The sequence below is a fragment of the Hemiscyllium ocellatum genome, chromosome 32 (genome assembly GCF_020745735.1).
Source record: "Hemiscyllium ocellatum isolate sHemOce1 chromosome 32, sHemOce1.pat.X.cur, whole genome shotgun sequence".
NCBI lineage: Eukaryota > Metazoa > Chordata > Chondrichthyes > Orectolobiformes > Hemiscylliidae > Hemiscyllium > Hemiscyllium ocellatum.
The window spans coordinates 8,646,537-8,669,105 of record NC_083432.1 but is presented as its reverse complement, the minus strand read 5'-3'; the positions used below and the strand labels follow the sequence as shown (position 1 = coordinate 8,669,105).

The following is a 22,569-nucleotide window of genomic DNA, read 5'->3' as shown; positions in this document are numbered from 1 at the left end:
AGAAGGGAAGGGTGGAGAAGAGCAGAGCAATAGTTCTTGGGGACTCCATAGTTCAGGGCACAGATAGGCGGTTTTGTGGGGGCGAGAGACACTCACGTTTGGTATGTTGCCTCCCAGGTGCAAGGGTGTTTTCCGGGTCCTTAAGGGAGAGGGGGAGCAGCCCGAAGTCATTGGCACCAACGACATAGGTAGGAACAGGGATGAGGATGTTAGGCAGGCTTTCAGGGAGCTAGGTTGGAAGCTCAGAGTTAGAACAAACAGAGTTGCTGTCTCAGGTTTGTTACCCTTGCCACGGGATAGAGTGTCGAGGAATTGGGAGAGAGAGCAGTTAAATGCGTGGCTACAGGAATGTTGCAGGAGGGAGGGATTCCGGTAACTGGGGTTCTTTCTGGGGAAGGTGGGACCTCTATAAACAGGATGGTCTACACCTGTACCTGAGGGTCACCAGTATCCTTGGGGGGAGGGAGGTTTGTTAGTGCTCTTTGGAGGGGTTTAAGCTAACTCTGCAGGGGCATGGGAACCTAGACTGTAGCTTTAGGGTGCAGGACCTGGAGTGTAGGGAGGTTAGGAACATGGCATCAATCTCGAAGGAGGGTGCCTGTAAACAGGAAAGTGGCTTGAAGTGTGTATACTTCAATGCGAGAAGTATATGAAATAAGGTAGGTGAACTTGCAGCGTGGGTTGGTACCTGGGAGTTCGATGTTGTGGCTATTACAGAGACATGGGTAGAACAGGGACAGGATTGGCTGTTGCTGGTTCCAGGGTTTAAATGTTTTAGTAGGGTCAGAGGTGGGGCTAAAAGAGGGGGAGGTGTGGCATTGCTTGTCAAGGATAGTATTACAGCGGTGGAAAGGACGATGGATGAAGACTCGCCATCTGAGATAGTTTAGGCTGAGGTTAGAAATAGGAAAGGTGAGGTCACCCTGTCAGGAGTTTTCTACAGGCCTCCTAATAGTCCTAGAGACATAGAAGAAAGGATTGCGAGGATGATTCAGGAGAAGAGTGAAAGTAATAGGGTGGTTGTTATGGGGGACTTCAACTTTCCAGATATTGACTGGGAAAGCTATAGCTCGAGTACGTTAGATGGGTTGGTGTTTGTCCAATGTGTGCAGGAGGGTTTCCTGACATAATATGTAGACAGGCCAACAAGAGGTGAGGACATACTGGATTTGGTTCTGGGTAACGAACCAGGCCAAGTGTTAGAATTGAAGGTAGGTGAGCACTTTGGGGACAGTGACCACAATTCAGTGACTTTTACTCATGATGGAGAGGGATAAGTGTGCACTGCAGGGCAAGAGTTATAGCTGGGAGCAGGGAAATTATGATGCGGTGAGGCATGACTTAGGATGCGTGGCTTGGAAAAGTAGGCTTCAAAGGGAGTGGCGCAATCAATATGTGGAGCTTGTTCAAGGAGCAACTATTGAGAGTCCTTGATAAATAAGTATGTACCTGTCAGGCAGGGAGGAAAGGGTCGTGTGAGGGAGCCATGGTTTAATAAGGAATTGGAATCCCTTGTTAAAGGGAAGAGGGCGGCCTATGAGGCATGAAGGTTCAATTGGGGCGATTGAGAGTTATAAAGTAGCCAGGAAGGATCTAAAGAGAGAGCTAAGAGCAGCAAGGAGGGCACATGAAAAATCCTTGGTTGGTAGGATGAGGGAAAACCCAAAAGGTTTTCCATAGGTATGTCAGGAATAAAAGAATGACTAGGGTAGGAATAGGTCCAGTCAAGGATAGTAGTGGGAAGTTGCGTGTGGAGGCTGAAGAGATTGGGGAGACACTGAATGAATACTTTTCGTCAGTATTCACTCAGGAACAGGACATTGTTGCCGATGTGAATATTGAGTCACAATTAATTAGAATGGATGGCTTTGAGGTATGTAGGGAAGAGGTGTTGGAAATTCTGGAAAGGGTGAATGTAGATAAGTCCCCTGGGCCTGATGGCATTTATCCTAGGATTCTCTGGGAAGCAAGGGAGGAAATTGCAGAACCATTGGCCTTGATTTTTATGTCTTCGTTCCCTACAAGAATAGTGCCAGAAGACTGGAGGATAGCAAATGTGGTTCCCTTGTTCAAGAAGCGAAGTAGGGAAAACCCTAGTAACTATAGGCCGGTGAGTCTCACTCCTGTTGTGGGCAAAGTCTTAGAGAGAATTGTAAGGGATAGGATTTATGAATATCTGGATAGGAATAATGTGATCGAGGATAGTCAGCATGGTTTTGTGAAGGGCAGGTCGTGCCTCACAAACCTTATTGAATTCTTTGAGAAGGTGACTAAGGAGGTGGACGAGGGTAAAGTGGTAGATGTGGTGTATATGGATTTTAGTAAGGCATTTGATAAGGTTCCCCATGGTAGGCTACTGCAAAAAAATACAGAGGTATGGCATGGAGGGTGAGTTGGAGGTTTGGATTAGGAATTGGCTGGCTGGAAGAAGACAGAGGGTAGTAGTTGATGGTAAAGGTTCATCTTGGAGTGCAGTTACTAGCGGTATTCTGCAAGGATCCGTTTTGGGACCATAGTTGTTTGTCATTTTTATAAATGACCTGGAGGAGGGGCTAGAAGGTAGGGTGAGCAAGTTTGCGGATGATACAAAAGTCGGTGGAATTGTTGACAGTGAGGAAGGATGTGGCAGGTTACAGCGGGATATAGATAAGCTGCAGAGCTGGGCAGAAAGGTGGCAAATGGAGTTCAATGTTGGTAAGTGTGAAGTGATTCACTTTGGTAAAAGTAACAAGAAGATGGGGTACTGGGCTAATGGTCGGATACTTGGTAGTGTGGATGAGCAGAGGGATCTTGGCGTCCATGTATACAGATCTCTGAAAGTTGCCACCCAGGTAAATAGTGCTGTGAAGGCAGCAAATGGCGTACCTGTTTTTATTGGTAGAGGAATTGATTTCCAGAGTCCTGAGGTCATGTTGCAGTTGTATAAGACTCTGGTGCGGCCGCATCTGGAGTACTGTGTGCAGTTTTGGTCGCCATACTATAGGAAGGATGTGGAGGCACTGGAATGGGTGCAGAGGAGGTTTACCAGGATGTTGCCTGGTATGGTAGGAAGATCGTATGAGGAAAGGCTGAAGCACTTGGGGTTGTTTTCACTGGAGAAAAGAAGATTTAGGGGTGACTTGATAGAGGTGTACATGATGATTAGGGGTTTAGATTAGTTCTCATGGTCAACCCATTTTCCACGTATGGAGTCAACTATTGCAAGAGGGCATAGCTTTAAATTAAGGGGTGGTAGGTATAGGACAGATGTTAGGGTAGATTCTTTACTCAGCGAGTCGTGAGTTCATGGAATGCCCTGCCAGTAGCAGTGGTGGACTCTCCCTCTTTATGGGCATTTAAACGGGCATTGGATAGGCATATGGAGAATAGTGGGCTAGTGTAGGTTAGGTGGGCTTGGATCGGCGCAACATCGAGGGCTGAAGGGCCTGTCCTGTGCTGTATTTTTCTATGTTCTATGTTAACCACCGAGCCACCATGCCACCCCCTTTGCTAAGCACATAACCCGAGACATCAAGTACAAAAGCAGAGAAATCATGCTGAATCTTTAAAATACTCTGATTAGGCTCCAACCTCAGTTTTACATCCAATTCTAGTCACATGTTGGTTGAATATGGAAGCCTTGAGAGGGTGCAGAGATTTACAAGTCAACTTCTAGGAGTGGGTTCTTAATTTACAAGGTTATGGGAGTTGTACAAGAGCATGACCAACTCTGATAAAGGTAGGCCAGTGGAGAGCTTCCCGTTAGTTGGTGGTACAAGGATGAGAAACACAGATTCAAGATTTTGGGCAAGATGTGCAGAGGGAATGTAAGAAAGGCCTATTTTTTTAAAAATGCAGTGAGTGACTTGGAACATCCTGCCCACAGGAATGATGGAAGGAGAAACAACAAAATCAAAAGAAACTAGATGAATGTTCAAAGAAAAATGCGCAGATGTACATAGAAGGACAGGGAATGCAACAAACTGGATTGCTCTTACAAAGAGCTGATGCAGCCTGGATAGATCGAAATGGCTTCCTATTCTGGGTTGTGCCATTCTAGGATTTTCCAACTTTGTGCAGTGAGAATTAATGCACCAGCTTCTGCCTGCATTGAAAATGCCACCAGTAGGACGTGTCTCACAAATGCCCAAACATGCCACAGAGGACAGATTGGAAATTATACCTAACATACAAGAGGAAACGTTCTTTAACATGCCTAAGAATTCATATCTTTAAGATGTCAGCTGTACAGGATACATGAAATTATCAACTAAATGTCTTGATCTTAATTCACAGGAAATAAAAATAAAACTGATTAGATTTCTACAGTTTTCTAACATTTTTTTCACACTCACCAGTTCCGATCAAATGGGTGATAATGACACCTTTAAAAATTTCCTGAGTTGGTTGGTGACAGATCGATGATTTGTAGGTTGTCCCAACAACAGCAGGTATCACATCAAGTGTGTGAATTAAATAGTCTGAGGAACTATTAAACTCTGACACCCCCACATTCCCCTCCACCAAACCAAAAATACATACATACATGGCCAGACTTCGTCCGCAGTACAAGAGACCTATCCGAATGAAAGCATTTTGAGAAGCCCAGAGTAAGAATTTTCTTTAGAAGTTGTGGAACTCAAAGAAGCGGCACAGTAAGTGGCAATCTGGGTGAGATTGTAGCTGCTGGGAAAAGTCTAGCCTTATGTTTCAGACAATATTGAAGGGCAGCAGAGAAGAGGGGAGGAGAAAGTATGTGCATGTGGCTCCTAATAATTTGCAGGTCAAGTGTCAAATCTTACCTTTCCTATTAGAAAGTAAACAAGTGACTCTTTGGGGACTATTTGTTTCAGTTCCTCAAGCTCCTGTAAAGCTGCCTGATGAAAAAAAGAGAGACATCATGATAAGCTGAAATCAAGACAACTAAAAACAATGCAGAGTGCCTTGTACAAAAATCAACACAGCAAACTTACTTTGTATTTTTCATTTGCAAACAAAATGGAGGCTCTGTGGAATTTGCATAGAGGATTTTTTGGGTCTATACTAATGGCTTTATTTAGTGTTTCAAGTGCACATTCAGACTTCTTTAGTGCATGCTGGACCTGTAAAAACCAAGAAAAAAAAGCAATGAAGCTTGAGAATGTAACAGAGCTTTCCTTGACAACACAAAGAAGAAGTCATACAGAAACAGGGAGCCACCTGCCTGTTCAGCAGTTTAGTTCCTGTTAAAAAAAATCAAGAATGCTTTAAAGAGGAGATCTCAGATGTCCTAGTCAACATTTTTCTTTCAATCACACCCAAACTGATTTTCACCTCATAGACATTACAGTGCAGGCCTTAAGATCAGATTAACGCTCATACTTTTCATTATACTATCTTGCCTGTGCCTATCCAAGAGTCGCTTTAATGCTGCTAATGTATCTGTCTCTACTACCATTGCTTGCAGTGCATTCCATGCACTGAACACTCAGTGTAAAGAACCCACCTCTGACATCTCCCGTAAACCTTCCACCAATCACCTTAAAATTTTGCCCCCCTTGTAATAGCCATTACTGCCCAGGGAAAAAATGTCTCTGGCTATCCGCTCTATCTAGGCCTCTCATCATCTTGTAGACCTCAATCAAGTCACCTCTCATCGTTCTTTGCTCCAATGGGAAAAGCCTCAACCTTGCTTCATAAGGCATGCCCTTCAGTCCAGGCAGCATCCTGGTAAATCTCCTCTGCACCCTCTCGAAAGCTTCCACAACCTTTCTATAATGAAGCAACTAGAACTGAACACCATATTCCAAGTGTGGTTTAACCAGGACTTTATAGAGCTGCAGCATAACCTCGTGACTCAATCTCCTTGCTAATGAAAGCCAATATACCATATGCCTTCTTAACAACTGGGTGGCAATTAACAGTTTGTCTGTGCGTACTAACATGTTGGCTTATGTAGATTGCTCCCGAAACCTAATTCATTGGCTGTGGTGTTTTGAGAGAGATGCACCACATGTTCCTCCTTTACAAGATACAGTGACACAGAACTTGCATTGTAAATAAGTTTTCAAACTTGATTACACTAAATAACTTTAATCTCGACTGGGCATCCATGAGATGCAGCTACATCATAAAATTTACTGATCAATACCAGCAATCTATGGGTCAGTTTGAGGGCAACAGCAATGGCCGAAGGGCCTGTACTGTGCTGTAATATTTTATGTTCTATGTTCAGTTCAGGATTCAGAGGCAGACAAAGAATTGGGTAGATTATTTTTATACACAAGGTCAATTCTCTGAAATTTCCATTTTAGAAGTTCATCCTCAATTTCATTTTAGTTTTCTTTGTTTTTATATTAGAACCTTTTGCCCTTACACTGCCAGAACACATAATAAACCATTAGGATTAGAGATTAAACGCAGAAATAATTAAATGCATAACAAGATAATATTTGTGTCTTTGCTCCCAGCTAGGCTTAGGTTACCTAGAATTCCTGTGACCACTTGAGCAGCCAAGCCTAACCAATGTACATTACTGTGCAATTTCATTGATGAACAGTGTCGAAGCAGGTCCTAATACTGTCCTTACCACATGTGAACACACCTATCCAGCAGGGATTACAATACTCTAAGTAAAATTTGGAGCTCAAGAAAATTGACCAGTTATTTAGGGAAAAGTCATTCAATGAGCTCCACAAGGAGATTAATTAGTGATTCTACATGGGCCTAGGAGGAGTTATCATATAATCCAAAACATACTTTGTTATATTGTTGAGGTGTAGACACTGGAGCAGTTTCGCTGCAACTATCGTTCGTAGGAGAACACAACAGTGAGGTGGCCCAACCTGTCTTTATGGCGATGAAAGTAGCAAAAATCAAATCCAGGATGAAGCGTGTTTCCCTACTGTGTGGGAACAGGCCCTTCAGACCAACAAGTCCATATCAACCCTCTGAAGAGTGTCTCACCCAGACCCATTCCCCTACATTTACTCCTGACTCATGCACCCAACCTTTACATCCCTGAACACTATGGGCAATGTAGCAAAGCCAATTCACCTAACCTGCACATCTTTGGATTGTGGGAAGAAACCAGAGCACCTGGAGGAAACCCACACATACACGGGGAGAATGTGCAAACTCCACACAGACAGTTGCCCAAGGCTAGAATCAAACCTGGGTCCCCGGTGCTGAGAGACACTGTGCCACCATGCTTCCCACAGGGTTTCCCCTCTTATTTTTCCCCATATGCCTTGTGAAGCACAGTAGTGATGGTGGACAGGGATGGAGTAGGAGAGGGAGGGATAGAACAAAGGAAGACGGGGAAGGTCAGTAACGATGACACAAATGGCAGAGTTTTTCCGAAAGGCTATCTGGTTCTCTATAGGCCCTGAGGGAAATAAATTTGCTGTCCTAAGTTGATCTGGCCTGTACCAGTCCTGATCCAAAAAGGTATTTGACTCTTCTCTCTAGAATGGTAAAGCATACCAGTCTTAGAAATTACAACAGAAAACTGAAGAACAAAACCAAATGGACTATCCATGTCCAGGCTTGGCATTGGAAGTGACTAAGGAACAACGAGTCATGTTGATTCTGCAAAGTTCTCCTTGCTAATATCTTTGGACATGTGCCAAAATTGGGCGAATTGTCCCATAAACTAGTGAAGCATCAGCCTGATATCGTCACATTCAAAGAACCAATATCCGTGACTCTATTACTGTTCCCTGACACCGTCTACTTTTGTGAGCCAGACAAACCCACCAGAGGTCATGACACAGCAGTATACAACTGGGATGGAACTGCCCTCAGAGATCTTAATGTTGATTTCAAAACCATGAAATCTAATGGCATCCGATCAAATGTAAGCAAGGAAACCTTCCACTGGTAGGTTCTATTATTACATCACACAGCAGCTTAGTCAGTGCTGAGCACCTGAAAGAATTACTGTGGATAGCAAAAGTGTAGACCCCTTGTCAGGAAATCAAATATTCAGCACCAATGATGGCTTTAATCATTGCCTACCAGGGCAGTGTGACAAAACCCAAATAAAAATAAAAAAACAAAAATAAACAGGGGAAAACGGGGGTGCTCACAAAATTTACGTGGTGTTTGAGGGTGCAATAATACATTCCAGCAAAGGAAAGTGAGCACCCTCAACAGAAAGAAATCAATAGGAATCCAAGAGGGGCGTCACAGCAGGTTGGAGATATAACAAACAAAAAGAAGGATGGTTATGTATGTTACAGGTTGGTCAACATAGGTCCAGGACACTACTGCAGAGTTTCTCAGGGCAGTTTCCTCATCCCAACCATCCTCAGCAGCTTCAGCGACTTGCCCACCATTACAAAATCAGAATGTTCATTGATGGCTATATAATTTTCAACTCCATTCACAACTTCTCAGAAACTGAAGCAATACTACAGTTAGCTTTTAGCTGACAAACAACATCTGTACCACACAAAAGCTGGAAAATGACCATGTCCAACAAAGTGAGAGGGGAAAGGTTTAAAAGGAAAAAATGCGTGAAATGTTCTTTACGCAGAGGGTGATGGGTACCTGGAATGTATAGCCAGCTGAGTTGGCAGAGGTGGACACAACAGCATCATTTCAGATCTATCTATACAGGTACATGAATGGGCAGAGAGCAGAGGGAGATAGATCAAAGAAGAACAAAGAAAATTTACAGCCCCCCCAAGCGTGAGCCAATCCAAATGTACTGTCTAAACCTGTCAGTCAATTCCTAAGTATTTGTATCCCTCTGTTCCCCACCTCCTCATGTATCTGTCTAGACGCATCTTAAATGAATCTACCGTGCCTGTCTCTACCACCTCTGCTGGCAACGCGTTCCAAACGCCCACCACCCTCTGTGTGAAGTACTTGCCACGTGTATCCCCCTTAAACTTTCCACCTCTCACCTTGAAAGCAAGTTATTGAATCCTTCACCCTGGGAAAAAGCTCGTCTCTATCCACCCTGTCTATACACTTCATGATTTTGTAAACCTCAATCAGGTCCCCCCTCAATCTCCTTTTCTCTCGTGAAAATAAACCTAACCTACTCAACCTCCTTCAGGCTAGGATCTTCCATACCAGGCAACATCCTCGTAAACCTTCTCTGCACCCTCTCCAAAGCGTCCACATCCTTTTGGTAATGTGGCGACCAGAACTGTACATGGTATTTTAAATGCAGCCGAACCCAATGTTTTGTAATTTTGACACGACTTGCCAGCTCTTATACTCAATACCCCGTCCAATGAAGGCAAGCATACCATATGTCTTCTTGACCACTCTATCCACCTGTGCAGCAACCTTCAGGGTAAAATGGACCTGCACTCCCAGATCTCTCTGTCCATCAACTTTTCCCAAGGCTCTTCTATTCATTGTATAACTCACTCTAGAATTAGTCTTGCCTAAATGCATCACCTCACATTCGTGGATTGAAAGTCATCTGCCACTTTTACGCCCAACTCTCCAGTCTATCTATACTCTCCTGCATTCTCTGACAGTCCCTTATGCTTTCTGCTACTCCACCAGTCTTCACGTCATCTGCAAACTTGCTGATCATACCAACAGTGCCCTCTTCTAGATCATTTATGTATATCACAAACAACAGTGGCCCCAACACTGACCTCTGTGGAACACCGCTAGTCAACTTTCTCCATTTCGAGAAACTCCCTTCAACTACTACTTCTGTCTCCTGTTGCTCAACCAGTTCTTTATCCACTTAGCGAGAACATTCTGCACACCATGTGACTTCACTTTCTCCGTTAGTCTACAATGTGGAACCTCATCAAACGCCTTACTAAAGTCCATGTATATGGCATCAACAGCCCTTGTTTCATCTAACTTGGTCACTTCCTTGAAGAACTCTATCAAGTTTGTAAGGCACGATCTCCCTCGCACAAAACCATGTTGCCCATCACTGATAGGATCTATTTACATTTGGAAAGGAAAGGAATGAGCTTCTCTCTCAGCACCCCCACCAGCAAGTTCCCCATCACTGACATCAGGCTCACTGGTTGGTAGTTATCCAGAATATCCCTATTACCCTTCTTGTACAGGGGGACAATATGAGCAAATATCCAGCCCTCCGGCACCTCACCTGCATTTAAGGATGCCACAAAGATATATGTCATGGCCCCAGCTATTTCCTCTCTCGCCTCCCTTAGCAACCTGGGATAGACCCCATCCGGTCCTGGGGATTTGGGATAACCTCTAGTATACCCATCACATCTTTCCTACTTCTGCCAACGTGATCCAGACTAATCAAACTTCTATCTTTAATCTCAAGATTCATCATGTTCCTCTCCTCAGTGAACACTGATGCAAAGTAATCATTCAGAATCTCATCCATTCTCTCAGGTTTGGCACACAGCCTTCCTTAATTATCTTTTAATGGACCAATCCTTTGAGTTACCCACTTGCTTCTTATATAAGAATAAAATGCTTTGGGATTTTCCTTAATTCTGCTTGCTAAAGCTATTTCATGACTCGTTTTAGCCTGCTTGATTCCTTTTTTAAGGCTTATTCTACTCTTCTGATATTCCTCCAGGGCCCGTTCTGCTCTTATCTGCCTAGACCTTATGTACGCTTTCCTTTTCCTCTTGGCTAGTTGTACAATTTCTCCTGTCATCCACGGTTCACGAATCTTGCCCTTCCTATCCTTGGCCTTCAACGGGACATGCCTTTCCTGCACTGCCGGTAACCTATCTTGGAAAGCCTCCCACATCTCAAATGTGGGCTTGCCTTCAAATAGCTGTGTCCAAATCACATTTCCCAGCTCCTGCCTAATTTTGATACGATTGGCCTTGTCCAGTTTAGCACTCTTCCCTTAGGCCAACTCTTCTTTATCTACAAGTATTATAAAACTTACAGAATTGTGGTCACTGTTCCCAAAGATTTCCCCCACAGCAACCTCGACCACCTGTCTTGGCTCGTTCCCCAGTACCAGGTCCCTCCTCGGACTACTGAAATACTGCTCTAGAAAACTCTCCTGGATGCTTCGTACAAATTCTACTCCATCCAGACCTCTGACGCTAAACGTATCCCATCCTGCTGGACACACTTTCCTCATTCTTGATGAAGGGCTTATGCCTGAAATGTCGAATTTCCTGTTCCTCGGATGCTGCCTGACCTGCTGCGCTTTTCCAGCAACACATTTTCAGCTCAGGTGAAAGGGTCTACTCCTGTGCTGTAATTTTCTTTGTTCTTTGTATCTATGCCCCCTTAATGTTAAACAGCATTATGATCACTAAATGCCTCCACTATCAGCATCTAGGTAGTTGACCAGAAAGTGGTCTCGCCACACAGATAGTGCGAAGAACCTGTCAGGGACCATGAGTTTTGCTGCAACCGTTCCCAACAGACTCTCCACTATACACAATACATAAATTAGGATAAACTAATTTCACTTCTCTGTAATTAATTAGAAACACAAGATTCACTGCAGCATACCTCAAGTGACAGCATCTACGAAGGCAGAAGAATGGAAACACTGCCAATCTGCAAGTTCTGGAAGCATCCTGACTTATAACAGCTGTGCTCCCAGTCTCAGATATTCCCTTCCCCTCTGTTCTCACAAAGAGGTCACAACAATTTTCAAATGTTGAATTGGGGTCACAATGGCAAAAATGTTTGGGGAGCACTCACCTTATGACCAGAAGAAATTCAAGATGACAGTTCACCACCACTTTCTCATTGGCAATTAGGGATACACTCCCCTTTGAGCATTCTAAAGTGACTATTCCATCTATGATATCCTGGTCCACTCCCTAGTCACTCGCCCCTTCCTAACAGCATCATTCAGTGCAAATGCCAATCATTTCACTTTATTTCTTTTCATTGTCCCAAAGTCTTTCAAAGTGAACAGCATTTACTTGTACTTCTTTCAAGATAGGATACATCAATAAGAAACACCTCCATTCAATTCCCAGACAGGACATTGAGCATCCTGTTACGTGTAATGTTTATTCTCCAAATGGTTCCCATTCAAATATTTTGTTTGTGGTCTTCTAGTGCTCCAATGAAGTGCAATGCAAACTCGAAGAACAGCACCTCATCTTTTGTCACAGCACTTTACAACTACCTGGACTCAGTATAGAATTCAATAACTTTACACGACAAAGTGATCACAAAAGGTGTATTTTTTTGTGGCCTTGCCTTTTTTAGCCTGATGTTCATCACAGCAAACATATGAATGTTAAATTTAAAACAACGTGTACTACAGGATGAACTAGTCCTGATTGGTCACCAAGTTGATTTTGATTGGACATGCCGTTGCTAGGCAGAAAGCAACGGGGAACTACAGGTACATTGCTTCTGGGTAATCTATAAGAGGCAGAGAAATAAATTTATTTTATTTGCAAAGTACAGCCCCTACATATGAATGAATGGCAATATCAATAGGTCATAGAAGCATAAAATCCTCAGTGTGGAAACAGGCCTTTGGTCCAACCAAGCCCACATTGACCCACTGAAGAATAACCCACCCAGACCTACTCTACCCTATTATTCTACATTTCCTCTGACTAATGTGCCTAACACTATGGGCAATTTAGCATGGCCAATTCACCTAACCTGCACATCTTTAGACTGTGGGAGGAAACTCATGCAGACAAGCGCAAACTCCACACAGACAGACAGTCATCAGAGGCTGGAATCGAACCCGGGTCCCTGGCACTAACAGACAGCAGTGTTAACTACTGTGCCACCTCACATTACAAACTCAAGTGATCTTAAATTGGTTATTAACGCACACAGGATTGTTTAGCATGTACTGCCCAAATGCAGGTACATACTTAACAGCAAATGTCTTTGTGAGAGTTTTGAAAGCACGAGCTGGTCGAACACACTCTACTCTGCCTATATGGACAGATGGAGGAACAGCTTTGATTTGATGTGACAATTGTTGGGACATGCAGTGTATGCCCTTGGCATCGCACTGGAACTGAAACTCATATACTGTTGCTCAACAATGCGGTAGACAGACATACATGGATGCCTTTGTACACTGAGCAGTAGCATCCTATCAATGAAAATCCAGGTCTGTGAATGCACAGAAACAGAAGGAAGGACTTGCTTATGTTCTTAATCAAAATTTTAAAAAAGATATTGATTGTTCAAGTTAACTAAGTTGTCCAGGCACCTTTCAGCTCTGAAAGTGAATGTCTTAGTCAGACTTGCAAGATTGAGCTATTCACAGCAAATCTGATGAGTACAGCTGTTGTCCTGCAGGATAGCTTGAAGTACGAAATTGACATTCTTGCATTTGTCTAGATGAGTGCAACAGAAAATGCCTTGCCAACTCATCTTTTTTCTTCAAGTAATATTCAAGATCGGCACTACCAAGTGACTGCTTTGGGCTTCATTTTCTTGTTTACTTACCACACCAATGTGACACAGCAATACAGAACTTTGGGGATTGATGTTAAGAGCCTTTCGGAAATGAATTTCTGCCAGGTTGAACTTTTCTTGCTTATAGTAGATCATTCCCAGACCATACCTGCAGAGAGAGATTACATAGGCCTCAATCTAGATCACAAACTTGCTCAGTAATTTGCAAGTTAGTTACTCATCTCAACATAAAAAGTTCCTCTTAAAAAATATTTGTTTTTTCAGATGGCGGAAATGTGCGAAGCACACAAAATCTTGCTGCACCAACCTTTGTCATGCACGAAATTTTTACTTGATGTGATATGGCAATTGGCAAAACAAAAAAAGGAGAAAATGAGCGTTCCGAGACTGGAAGGGATGAAATCATTCAACTTTATTCAGTACATCTTGCCTACCTCCAACATCTGAAGACTAAAACAATAAGGCTGGAAACAAAAAGAGAGACTTACCTGGTGAGCTGCATGTATACTAACATGGATCCCCCATAATTAATTCAACAAAGAAGCTGCACAGTCACAAGAAACTCAATACAAAAAACATAAAAGGAAAGACCTATGTTGCAGTCATTAACCTCACGCTGCCCCCACAGTTGCAACCAGCCAATCAACTTTCCAGGATTCTAATCAAGCAGTCAAGCTTCTCATACGTAACAAAGAGAACATTGTGCCGCACGAGCCACGGATAGGTACAGAAGAAAAGTCAGCCTCTTCCTCACGAGTTGCATTTAAACAGTTCCTTGACTGGCAGCTTGGGAACACAAGTTAAAGTAAAGGTCTAACTCAGCAACTTACCATCGCTTGATGATAAAAGCTGGATGTTTAAATTCATTTTGGATATCACTGGCTAGACAAACTTTTTGCCTATCCCTAACTGCCATTGACTAGGCAGTGCTGAACTTGAACTATTGGTCCATAGTTTCTGGAAAATTTAAGGAGGCAGGCTTCAAAATTAGGGATTGGAAAAAATGAAAATCTGATGCTTCAGGGAGAAAGAGGAAAGGTCAAACTTTTGATGTTTGTACAGGAGGTTAACAGATGGAATGAGGTTAGCAGGGAGAACAAGACAGGTCTGGGCACTGGAGTCAAACAAATAATACAAACAGTAGAGTACAGAAGTTAGGACAGTAAGCACAAACTAGATGCAACACAATCAAGTCTATTTGTGTGTATCCTAAACGTGAGCATATAGCAGTGCTCACATCACTATTCCTATCATTCACTTGCTCAATTATATGGAGATGTCAGATTTTCCGAAAGCACAAACCACGAAAGTGAACTCTGCAGCCTCAACTTTTTGAAGAATTTTCTCTTAAAATGCTTCTTGTATCGATAGGTTTGTATTTCACTCCTTTCAACACCTGGAAAAGCTGTTTCTACTTATTCTACAGTTCTTCAACAACAAATCTCCCATTCTTTTTTTCCTCAAGTCTACCTGAATAAATTTTAATAGGAAGACACCTTCATTGCTGAAGCTGTGTGAACATACTCTGTGCAATAGCTGGTACAACACTTGATAAATATTACAGCAAGTGAACTGCAAAATAATACAACAAAGAACTAAAGGCAGAGATAGGGCAAGTGGAGGAAAGGTGCCAAACTCTGGCTCAGAAGAATGTTACAGTGTGTGTAAGAAATTCTGATTCCCAGACACTTCAAATTTATGTAATAAATACCATATTTCATGATAAGGCACACTCTAAGCAGAGTTAGTACGATACATTCCAATCTTGAGCTACTACAATTTCTGAAAGATCTTTGCAAATATGACAACTGTACACTTGGAAGCAGCAGAATAATAAAATCTACAAGTTCTTGAAAATAAGTCTGTGGAATCTGTGGTTGTTTTTAAGAATGATTCAAAAGGACCTAGAAGACATTCCATCAGTTGTGAAGGGATGAACTGCACTTTTCCTAAGATCCATGGGGTCTGGCAATGTCAGACCTGAAAGCTGCGTTAACAAGAAGAAAGTTAACAAACAACATTAGCAGATACGAAGGAAACCTACAAGCAAAAGAGCTGGTGGATAAAGGCAGTTAGTGCAAAGAGACATTACAGAGAGACAGGGATGAATAGCAGCACAATTCTTGTAAAGAGAAGCAAATAGCTCAGGAAGCCATCAGATTTCTGGCTTGTGCATAGATCAGAGAGCTGGATTAAAAAAGGTCTAAAGAATGGAAAGCTATGTGAATAGCTCAGATGACGTTTTCCCAAAAGTGGGCCAACAGTGAGATGGGATTTGATTGGTCAGTTGAAGAATTCTAGAAAAGTTCACCATCAAGACTTATGGTGTGCCCAGGAGTGTGCCCTGCTGATGATCATTCCATGACATTTGAAACCAAAGGCTGTTGTCAGGCAGTTCTCTCTATGTATTCTGAATGAATTTTAAAAAGCATATTTTTGAACTGTGCTGCTATGTAATGTCACACTTGTGTGGAAGTGATGTGGATTGTTGCAAATCATATTTGTTGGATTGAATATTAAAGCAAAATTTCCAAGGTCTTGGTTGGTGAGTTGGGTGTTTCCTCAAACACATCCTCATCTACAACTGCATCGCAGTTTAGAAGTCCTTGGAAGCATTCTCTCCATCAGATTTCATTGTCTTCTTTAACTGTCACAATGTGTTCCATCCCTACTCTGCACCAGTGAGGGTGTTGGATCTGTATATTGCCTTGAGGGCACTGAAGACCACCTGCACATAGTGCTTTAAGTAATAGTAACTCCTTAATCCACCACTGGTTCCTGATTTCCCAAGTCCTTATTTGTAACTGCACCTTTGCTCTCTGCTTTGCCTTGCTGGTAATCTCGTTTTTGCTACCCACAGAGCTTTCCTCTTTGTCGTTGAGGTCTTGGCAGATGTTGTCATTCTTGTCAAACCAGTCTTAAATACTTACTTGTAGCTGATATCTTTTCATTCTGTGAGGAAACTGACTGTCCTCTGCACTTTCTAGATTTTCCCCACTCCATTAACGTGAACTCTTCAGAGATTTTGTTAAGGACATTGGTGGAAGTTCATTAGTCTGCTTGGCCCTGGAAGCTGCTCACCATTGAACTTTATTTCAAACGGTTTCTTCACCTTCAACTGTTTCTGGTGATATTTGATGGACTTTGGGGAACAGATGAAGCAGTGTTCTGTCAGTCATCTGCTCTGGTCATCACTTTGGTAATGAGGATGTCCCTTCAGTCTCTGAATCAAATGCCGCCAATGTCTTGAACTTGTCTTTTTGGCAGAACAGTGAATTGATGACGACCAGCTAGTGTTTTGTACATTTAGTGAAGAGAATCCCATTGGAGATGCAATTCTCAACTACTTCTTTTGTGCTGGCTCCTTTTTAGAGTTGGGCACCATTTCCAACCTTGTGTTGAAGTTTCCAAGGAAGAAAATTTTATCTTCCTTAGGGATTTTGATATCGTGTCCAGGGTGGAGTAGAAGCCTTCTTTGGACTAATCTATGGCATTAAGGCTTGGGGCATATGACCATTGCCAGCTGGTTCTTGGCAAGTTGTAGACACACAATCATGAGGCAATCATTGTTACCAACAGGGAATTCCGAGTCAGCTGACAAATTTGCTCTTGATGGTGAAACCAATTGAATGCATTCTGGGTTGACTCTCAGGTTTTCCTCCCCAGAAGGTGATTTACTTTCTTCCTTACATCCGACTATTGCCTGGAGGCCTGTGCATAAGTCCCATCATAGTTTTCTCCTTTGGTGTTTCCTCAACTCTACCAACGCAGATTCCATTCTTTACCACTTCTTGCTGTCATTTCTTATAAACAAGGAAATCCTGCCTCTTCTGCCCATGTGCCAGTCCTTTCGAGGGGACATGTATCCTTGGATGTTTTGCCTTGCAGCCACCATGCTAATAACATTGCACCCACCAATTTCAATCTGTGCTACTTTCTCATTTATCTTGTTTTGTATACAGATTGCATTTCATAGAATCCCAGCACTGTGGAAACAGCCATTCAGCCCAACAGGTCCACATTAACCCTCTGAAGGGTAATCCACCCAGACCCATTCCCCTATTACTCTACATTTACTCCTAACTAATGCACCTAACCTACACATCCCTGAACACTATGGGGAATGTTAGCATTGCCAATTCTTCTAACCTGCACATCTTTGGATTGTGGGAGGACACTAGAAAAACCTGGAGGAAACCCACACAGAGACGGGGAGAATATGCAAGCTTCACACAAACAAACAATCACTCAAAGTCCCTGGCATTGTGAGACAGCAGTGCTAAGCACTGAACCACCGTGCTGCTCCAGTTAAAGTGCAACACCCTCAGTCCTGTGTTGACTGCAACCCACCCATGGTTGTCTCCTCATCGCATATGCCTGAAGTTAGATTCCTGATCCTTTCTATTATGTTCTATTACTAGTTCTGAAAAATTTTAGCCTCTATTAAGACCACTCCCTTTCACTTTTTCCATGCAATTGAACCCAACATCCCCACTATTCAGTTTAAAGTCCAATCTATAGCCAGAGTTGTGCAATTTATCAGGATGCTTGTTCCCAGCATAATTCAGGAGCCCATCCCATTGGAACAGCTCCTCCTTCTGCAGTACTGATGTCAATGTCCTACAAATTCAAACCATCTTCTCTGACACTAATCTTTAAGCCATGTGTTTACTTCTTTAATGATGTTGACTCTGTGCCAATGAGCTTGTGGCTTAGGCAGTAATCCAGAGATTAACAACTTTTTGGTTCTGCTTTTTAATTTAGCCTTGAACCACTCATATTCCCTCAGCAGAAATTCTTCCCTTTTTTAACCTATATCGTTGATACCTCCTTGGACTATTACAACTGGATCTTTCTCCTCCTACTCCAACAGACGTTTAGAATCCAGACAGTGTGAAAGCAAGCTATTCAGCCCATCAAGTCCACACAGACCCTCCAAAAAAAAAAAGCATCCCATCCTGGTCCACCCCACTACCCTACCCCTGCAGCTCTGCATTTCCCCAGGGCAATCCATCTAACCTGCACTGCAGAAGAAAACTGGAGTATCCAGAGGTAATCCATACAGACACCTTTGTAGCCAAGGTGGGATACCCTGAACCTGGGCACCAGGCAGGCAACACAGCCTTTGATACTCTCAGTTGGCCACAGAGAACAGCCAAGATTAGAGTGATGCTGGAATCCTTAAACCCCAGGGAATCAATATGGACTTCACCAGTTTCCTCACTTCCACCCCCCCCCCCACCGTACCCCAGTTCCAAACTTCCAGTTCAGCATCATCCCCATCACCTACTCCACCTGTCGATCTTCCTTTCCACCGATCCGCTCCACCCTCTTCGCCACCTTATCACCTTTACCTCTTCCTCCATCCATCTATTGCACTCAACTACCTTGTCCCCAGCACCACCCCCTCCCATTTATCTCGACACCCCCAAGTCTTCCAGCCTCATTCCTAATGAAGGGCTCCTGCCCGAAATGTCAATTATCCTGCTCCTTGGATGCTCCCTGACCTGCTGTGCTGTTCCAGCACCATACTAATCTTGACTCTAATCTCCAGTATCTGCAGTCCTCACTTTCGCCACAGAGAACAGTGTCGACTGCGCTGAATGTACAAGTATCTTAGCTTACCATAACATTACTCTTTTCTCCCTCCTCTTGAATGGCTCCCTACATGGCTACATTATGGTCAATTCGTCAATTTTCCCAACAGCGCACGCTCTCATCCATAGGGAGCAACTCTCTCAAACCGATGAGATAAGCCCAAGAGTTGAGGCTGCTTCAGCCCAACTTCTGGTTCCTTCTCCCTACCTCACCTGTCGTCACATCCTCCTGTCCCTGATCATTGACTGAATTTGATGTATTTAATGTAAGACATGTTGTGGAGGTGTCGGTGGTGGACTGAGGTGGACAACGTTAAAAATCACAACAGGTTTATTTGAAAGTATACGCTTTCGGAGCGCTGCTCCTTCATCAGGTGACCTCGTGGGGCAGGATCATAGGACACCAAACATATTGTAAAAGATGTAGTAAATTATGTGTCCTATGATCCTGCCCACTATTTACCTGACGAAGAAGCAGCACTCCAAAAGCTTGTATTTAGAAATAAATCTGTTGGACTATAACCTGAAGTTATGATTTTTAACTTCAATCATAGAAGTGTACTGCCTCCTGAAACTAGTAACTCTTCCCCTCCTTCATGTGTCTCAGTGTTTGAAGCTCAGACTAGAGTCAGAGTTCCTCAAATAACCACCAGTTGCTACAGATGTGGTCACTATGAACTACCACAGGATCCACCAGTTCCTGTACCAAGCAGTTACAACATCGCCTGGCCCAGCATCTCTATTTTCATTTAGTCAGTCATTTGATTTTGAAAAATTTCGTATGAGTCTTTTAGTTTATCACCTGTAAATATTTCTCAGAATTGCCTTCAATCTGAAAGTAACCTATAATATACAGTTAAATTAGCAGCCATCACCAACCAATGCACTTATGACTTACCCACGATATCACTCATTTGTGCTGGGCCTCTGATCCTGAACTTCAATTTATCCTGCTTAAAAAATCCTTATGAACCATGAGCTGAGAAAGCGAACAGAAAGCACCTCTTCCCTGCTACCTCCAAATTCCTCGAACTATATACTCACTAGGACTGTATTTCACTCTGGATGTGATCCCTCCTTCCTGACTGTGCTCTCTGAAATCAAGCTGAAGTCAGTGGGATAAATCACACTCGTTAAGCTTCAATAGTAATTAACATTTATGAACAAGGTAGTTGGTTATCGTGCAGACGTTTCGATACCATGCTGAGTAACATCAGTGTGACTTTTGTGAAGCACTGTTGTTCTGTCCAGCTCAGTTTTTGCATAGGTGCAGTCTGTTGGGGTGAGTGCCACTTCAGAGACTTTGCTGTAGCAGTCTATACATTGAGTCTATCATTGTCTGTTGATGGCCTTTTTGGTAGAAAGCTAGGCTTCCGAGAACTCCCTTATGTGTCTCTGGTTGGCTTATCTTAGAACGGTTACCTTGTCATAGTCGAATCGATGGTCTTCTTGGTCTGTTACATGGAGATGAGGGAGACTGGATCATGTCATTTAGTTGCCAGCTGGTGTTTGAGAAGTTAGGTGGCTAGTTTTCTTCCTGTTTATCGGATGTTGTGCTTGGTGCAGTTGTTGAAAGGGATTTTGTATAACCACATTACTCTAACATGTTGTAGGTATGGGGTCCGTAGGTGTAGTGTTAGTTGGCGTGCTATCATAATACCTCGTGGTCATAGCAGTTGGCAGTTAATTCTTCACATGGGGGAGGTGGCCAGTGGTGTTGGAAAGTATAGTGCCTTCTTGACATTGACAGATGAAGCTGATCCATTGTTAGCAAGGACTTTATGCACGAGATTTTTTTCCTTGCACAGTTCTGGTGTTTTGCAGTGTGCCACGGCTCTTTTGAACAGTGTCCTGACAATCTGTGGATGTTAGGGTGGTTGCTACTGAGGTTGTGGCCCAGGTGGGTGTGTTTTCTGTATACTTGAGTTGTAAGTCCCACTTTGGTCATCAGTTCCACCCTGCAATCTAGGAATGGAAGTCTGCAGTTGTTTGCTTCCTCCCTGGTAAACTTGCTGCCGATGAATATACTGTTAACTAGGTGATGTGTTTCAGGTGGTCTTGTAGGTTTGATGACGACAAATGAATCAGCTACGTATCACACATACAGTTTCGGATGGATTGGGGAAGGGCTGTGTTTTCAAGTCTCTGCTTGACTGCTTATGCTCTTTGTTCTAAGGTGAGAGAGCCCTTTGACGTGCCATGGACTTATTGGTATATCTGGCCACTGAAGACAAAATTGGTGGTGAAGCATAGGTCTAGTAGATTGAACATGATGCCTGTGCGGATGGTGTTGCTGGGAGTAAGTGTTACTGGATCCTGTAGTAGTGTGACAATTGTTTCCTTGGCCAGTGGTATGTCAATGCAGGTGAATAGGGTTGTCACAACAAATGACACAATGATTTAGTCCTGGTTAATTTTATTGCTAGTGAGGCTGTCAATGAATTCCTAGCTGCATGAATGGAGTGGTTGGATCTGCTGATGAGATGTTGCACTCTTCGTTGTAATTCTTTGGTCACTTTGTGCGTTAGTGTCCTTGGTAGCGAGACTATGGACCTGAGCGGGATAGCCAGTTTATGTACTTTGGGGAGTGCATAAAAGCTGGGCATGTTGCAGCCTTCTAGTCATCTGTCCTGTTTAAGTGTGTTCAGCGTGCATATAATCCTATCAGCTGATTGCCGTGTGTGGGGTCTGTCTCCATCTGTTGGTAGGTGTCGGTATTGTCCAGCAATGCCTGGTGCGTTCATTATAACAATCATGCATCCTTGGTCTGCTGGTAGCGGAATGATGGTTTTGTCCTAGAGTCCTTTTAGCGCTTTCCTTTCTAGTGCACGGTGGATGTTCCATTTGTTTGTCCGATTTAGCGCAAAGACTATGGTTTGTCGGATTGCCCCTGCTGAGTCAAGCCTTTAAAGTTCACTGGTCTTCAATGTTGCTTCAAGGGCAGATGGGAAATAAATCAGTCTTGTCAGCGTCTCTAGGTTGAAATTGAATTTGCATACTAGGTCAGCTTTCTCAGTGTCATTAAGTGTTACTTACGTTGGATAGATTTCTTATCTATGCATCTGATTTGTCTTTGTTGTTGCAGTGTCAGTTAAGCCAGTTTCTCTTGCAGTGTAAGTCTCTTCCTGGTTCTGATTTTGTGTTGTACAGTGCTGCTGGCTTTCTCCAGAGTTGCAGTCCATTGTTTGTTGGTCGAGTTCAGGTACTGAGATTTTTGGTGTGCAATTTTGAAGGTGTTTATGGGCATCATTAAATCATGACCCTTACCATCTGGTGTCCATTCTGTACTGCCATGTGTCTGGCTTGTTGGTTGTTTCGGGATGGTTTGTACTTAAATTAAACCTGGTGTCTGACGCATTTGTGGAGGAAGTGGAATTGTTTGTTAGTAGTGCCGTCGGTTGGCGAAGGCCTCCCATCATCAGCCCAGCTTGAGCATGTTGCACCCAGAAGGTCATTAAGGTTTTTGCAAAGATCTGTAGCTCAGGTTGCAGATGAGATCGTTGGTTAGCTTACCAAGTTGCTGCGTTATTGTGCAGACATTTCATCATCATGCTGGGTAACCTCATCAGTCCGGCTTCTTTGAAGTGCTGTTGTTCTGTCCTGCTTGGTTTTTGTGTGGGTCTGGTCTGCTGGGTTGAATGTCACTAATGGATCTTCTCTGTAATGG

General features: G+C 43.2%; 1 protein-coding gene across 2 annotated transcripts in view; it reads right to left on the bottom strand.

The window, feature by feature from the left end:
* Positions 1 to 22,569, bottom strand: part of cdc27 (cell division cycle 27) — a 159,082-nt gene that overhangs the window by 5,637 nt on the left and 130,876 nt on the right. The window contains exons 15-17 of one of the 2 annotated variants that reach the window (XM_060848636.1): positions 13,336 to 13,453; positions 4,953 to 5,081; positions 4,782 to 4,856 (exon numbers count right to left, since the gene is read on the bottom strand). In XM_060848636.1, the coding sequence (XP_060704619.1) occupies positions 4,782 to 4,856; positions 4,953 to 5,081; positions 13,336 to 13,453 (322 nt within the window). The remainder of the gene's footprint in view (positions 1 to 4,781; positions 4,857 to 4,952; positions 5,082 to 13,335; positions 13,454 to 22,569) is intronic. The other variant, XM_060848637.1, reaches the window with a different exon arrangement.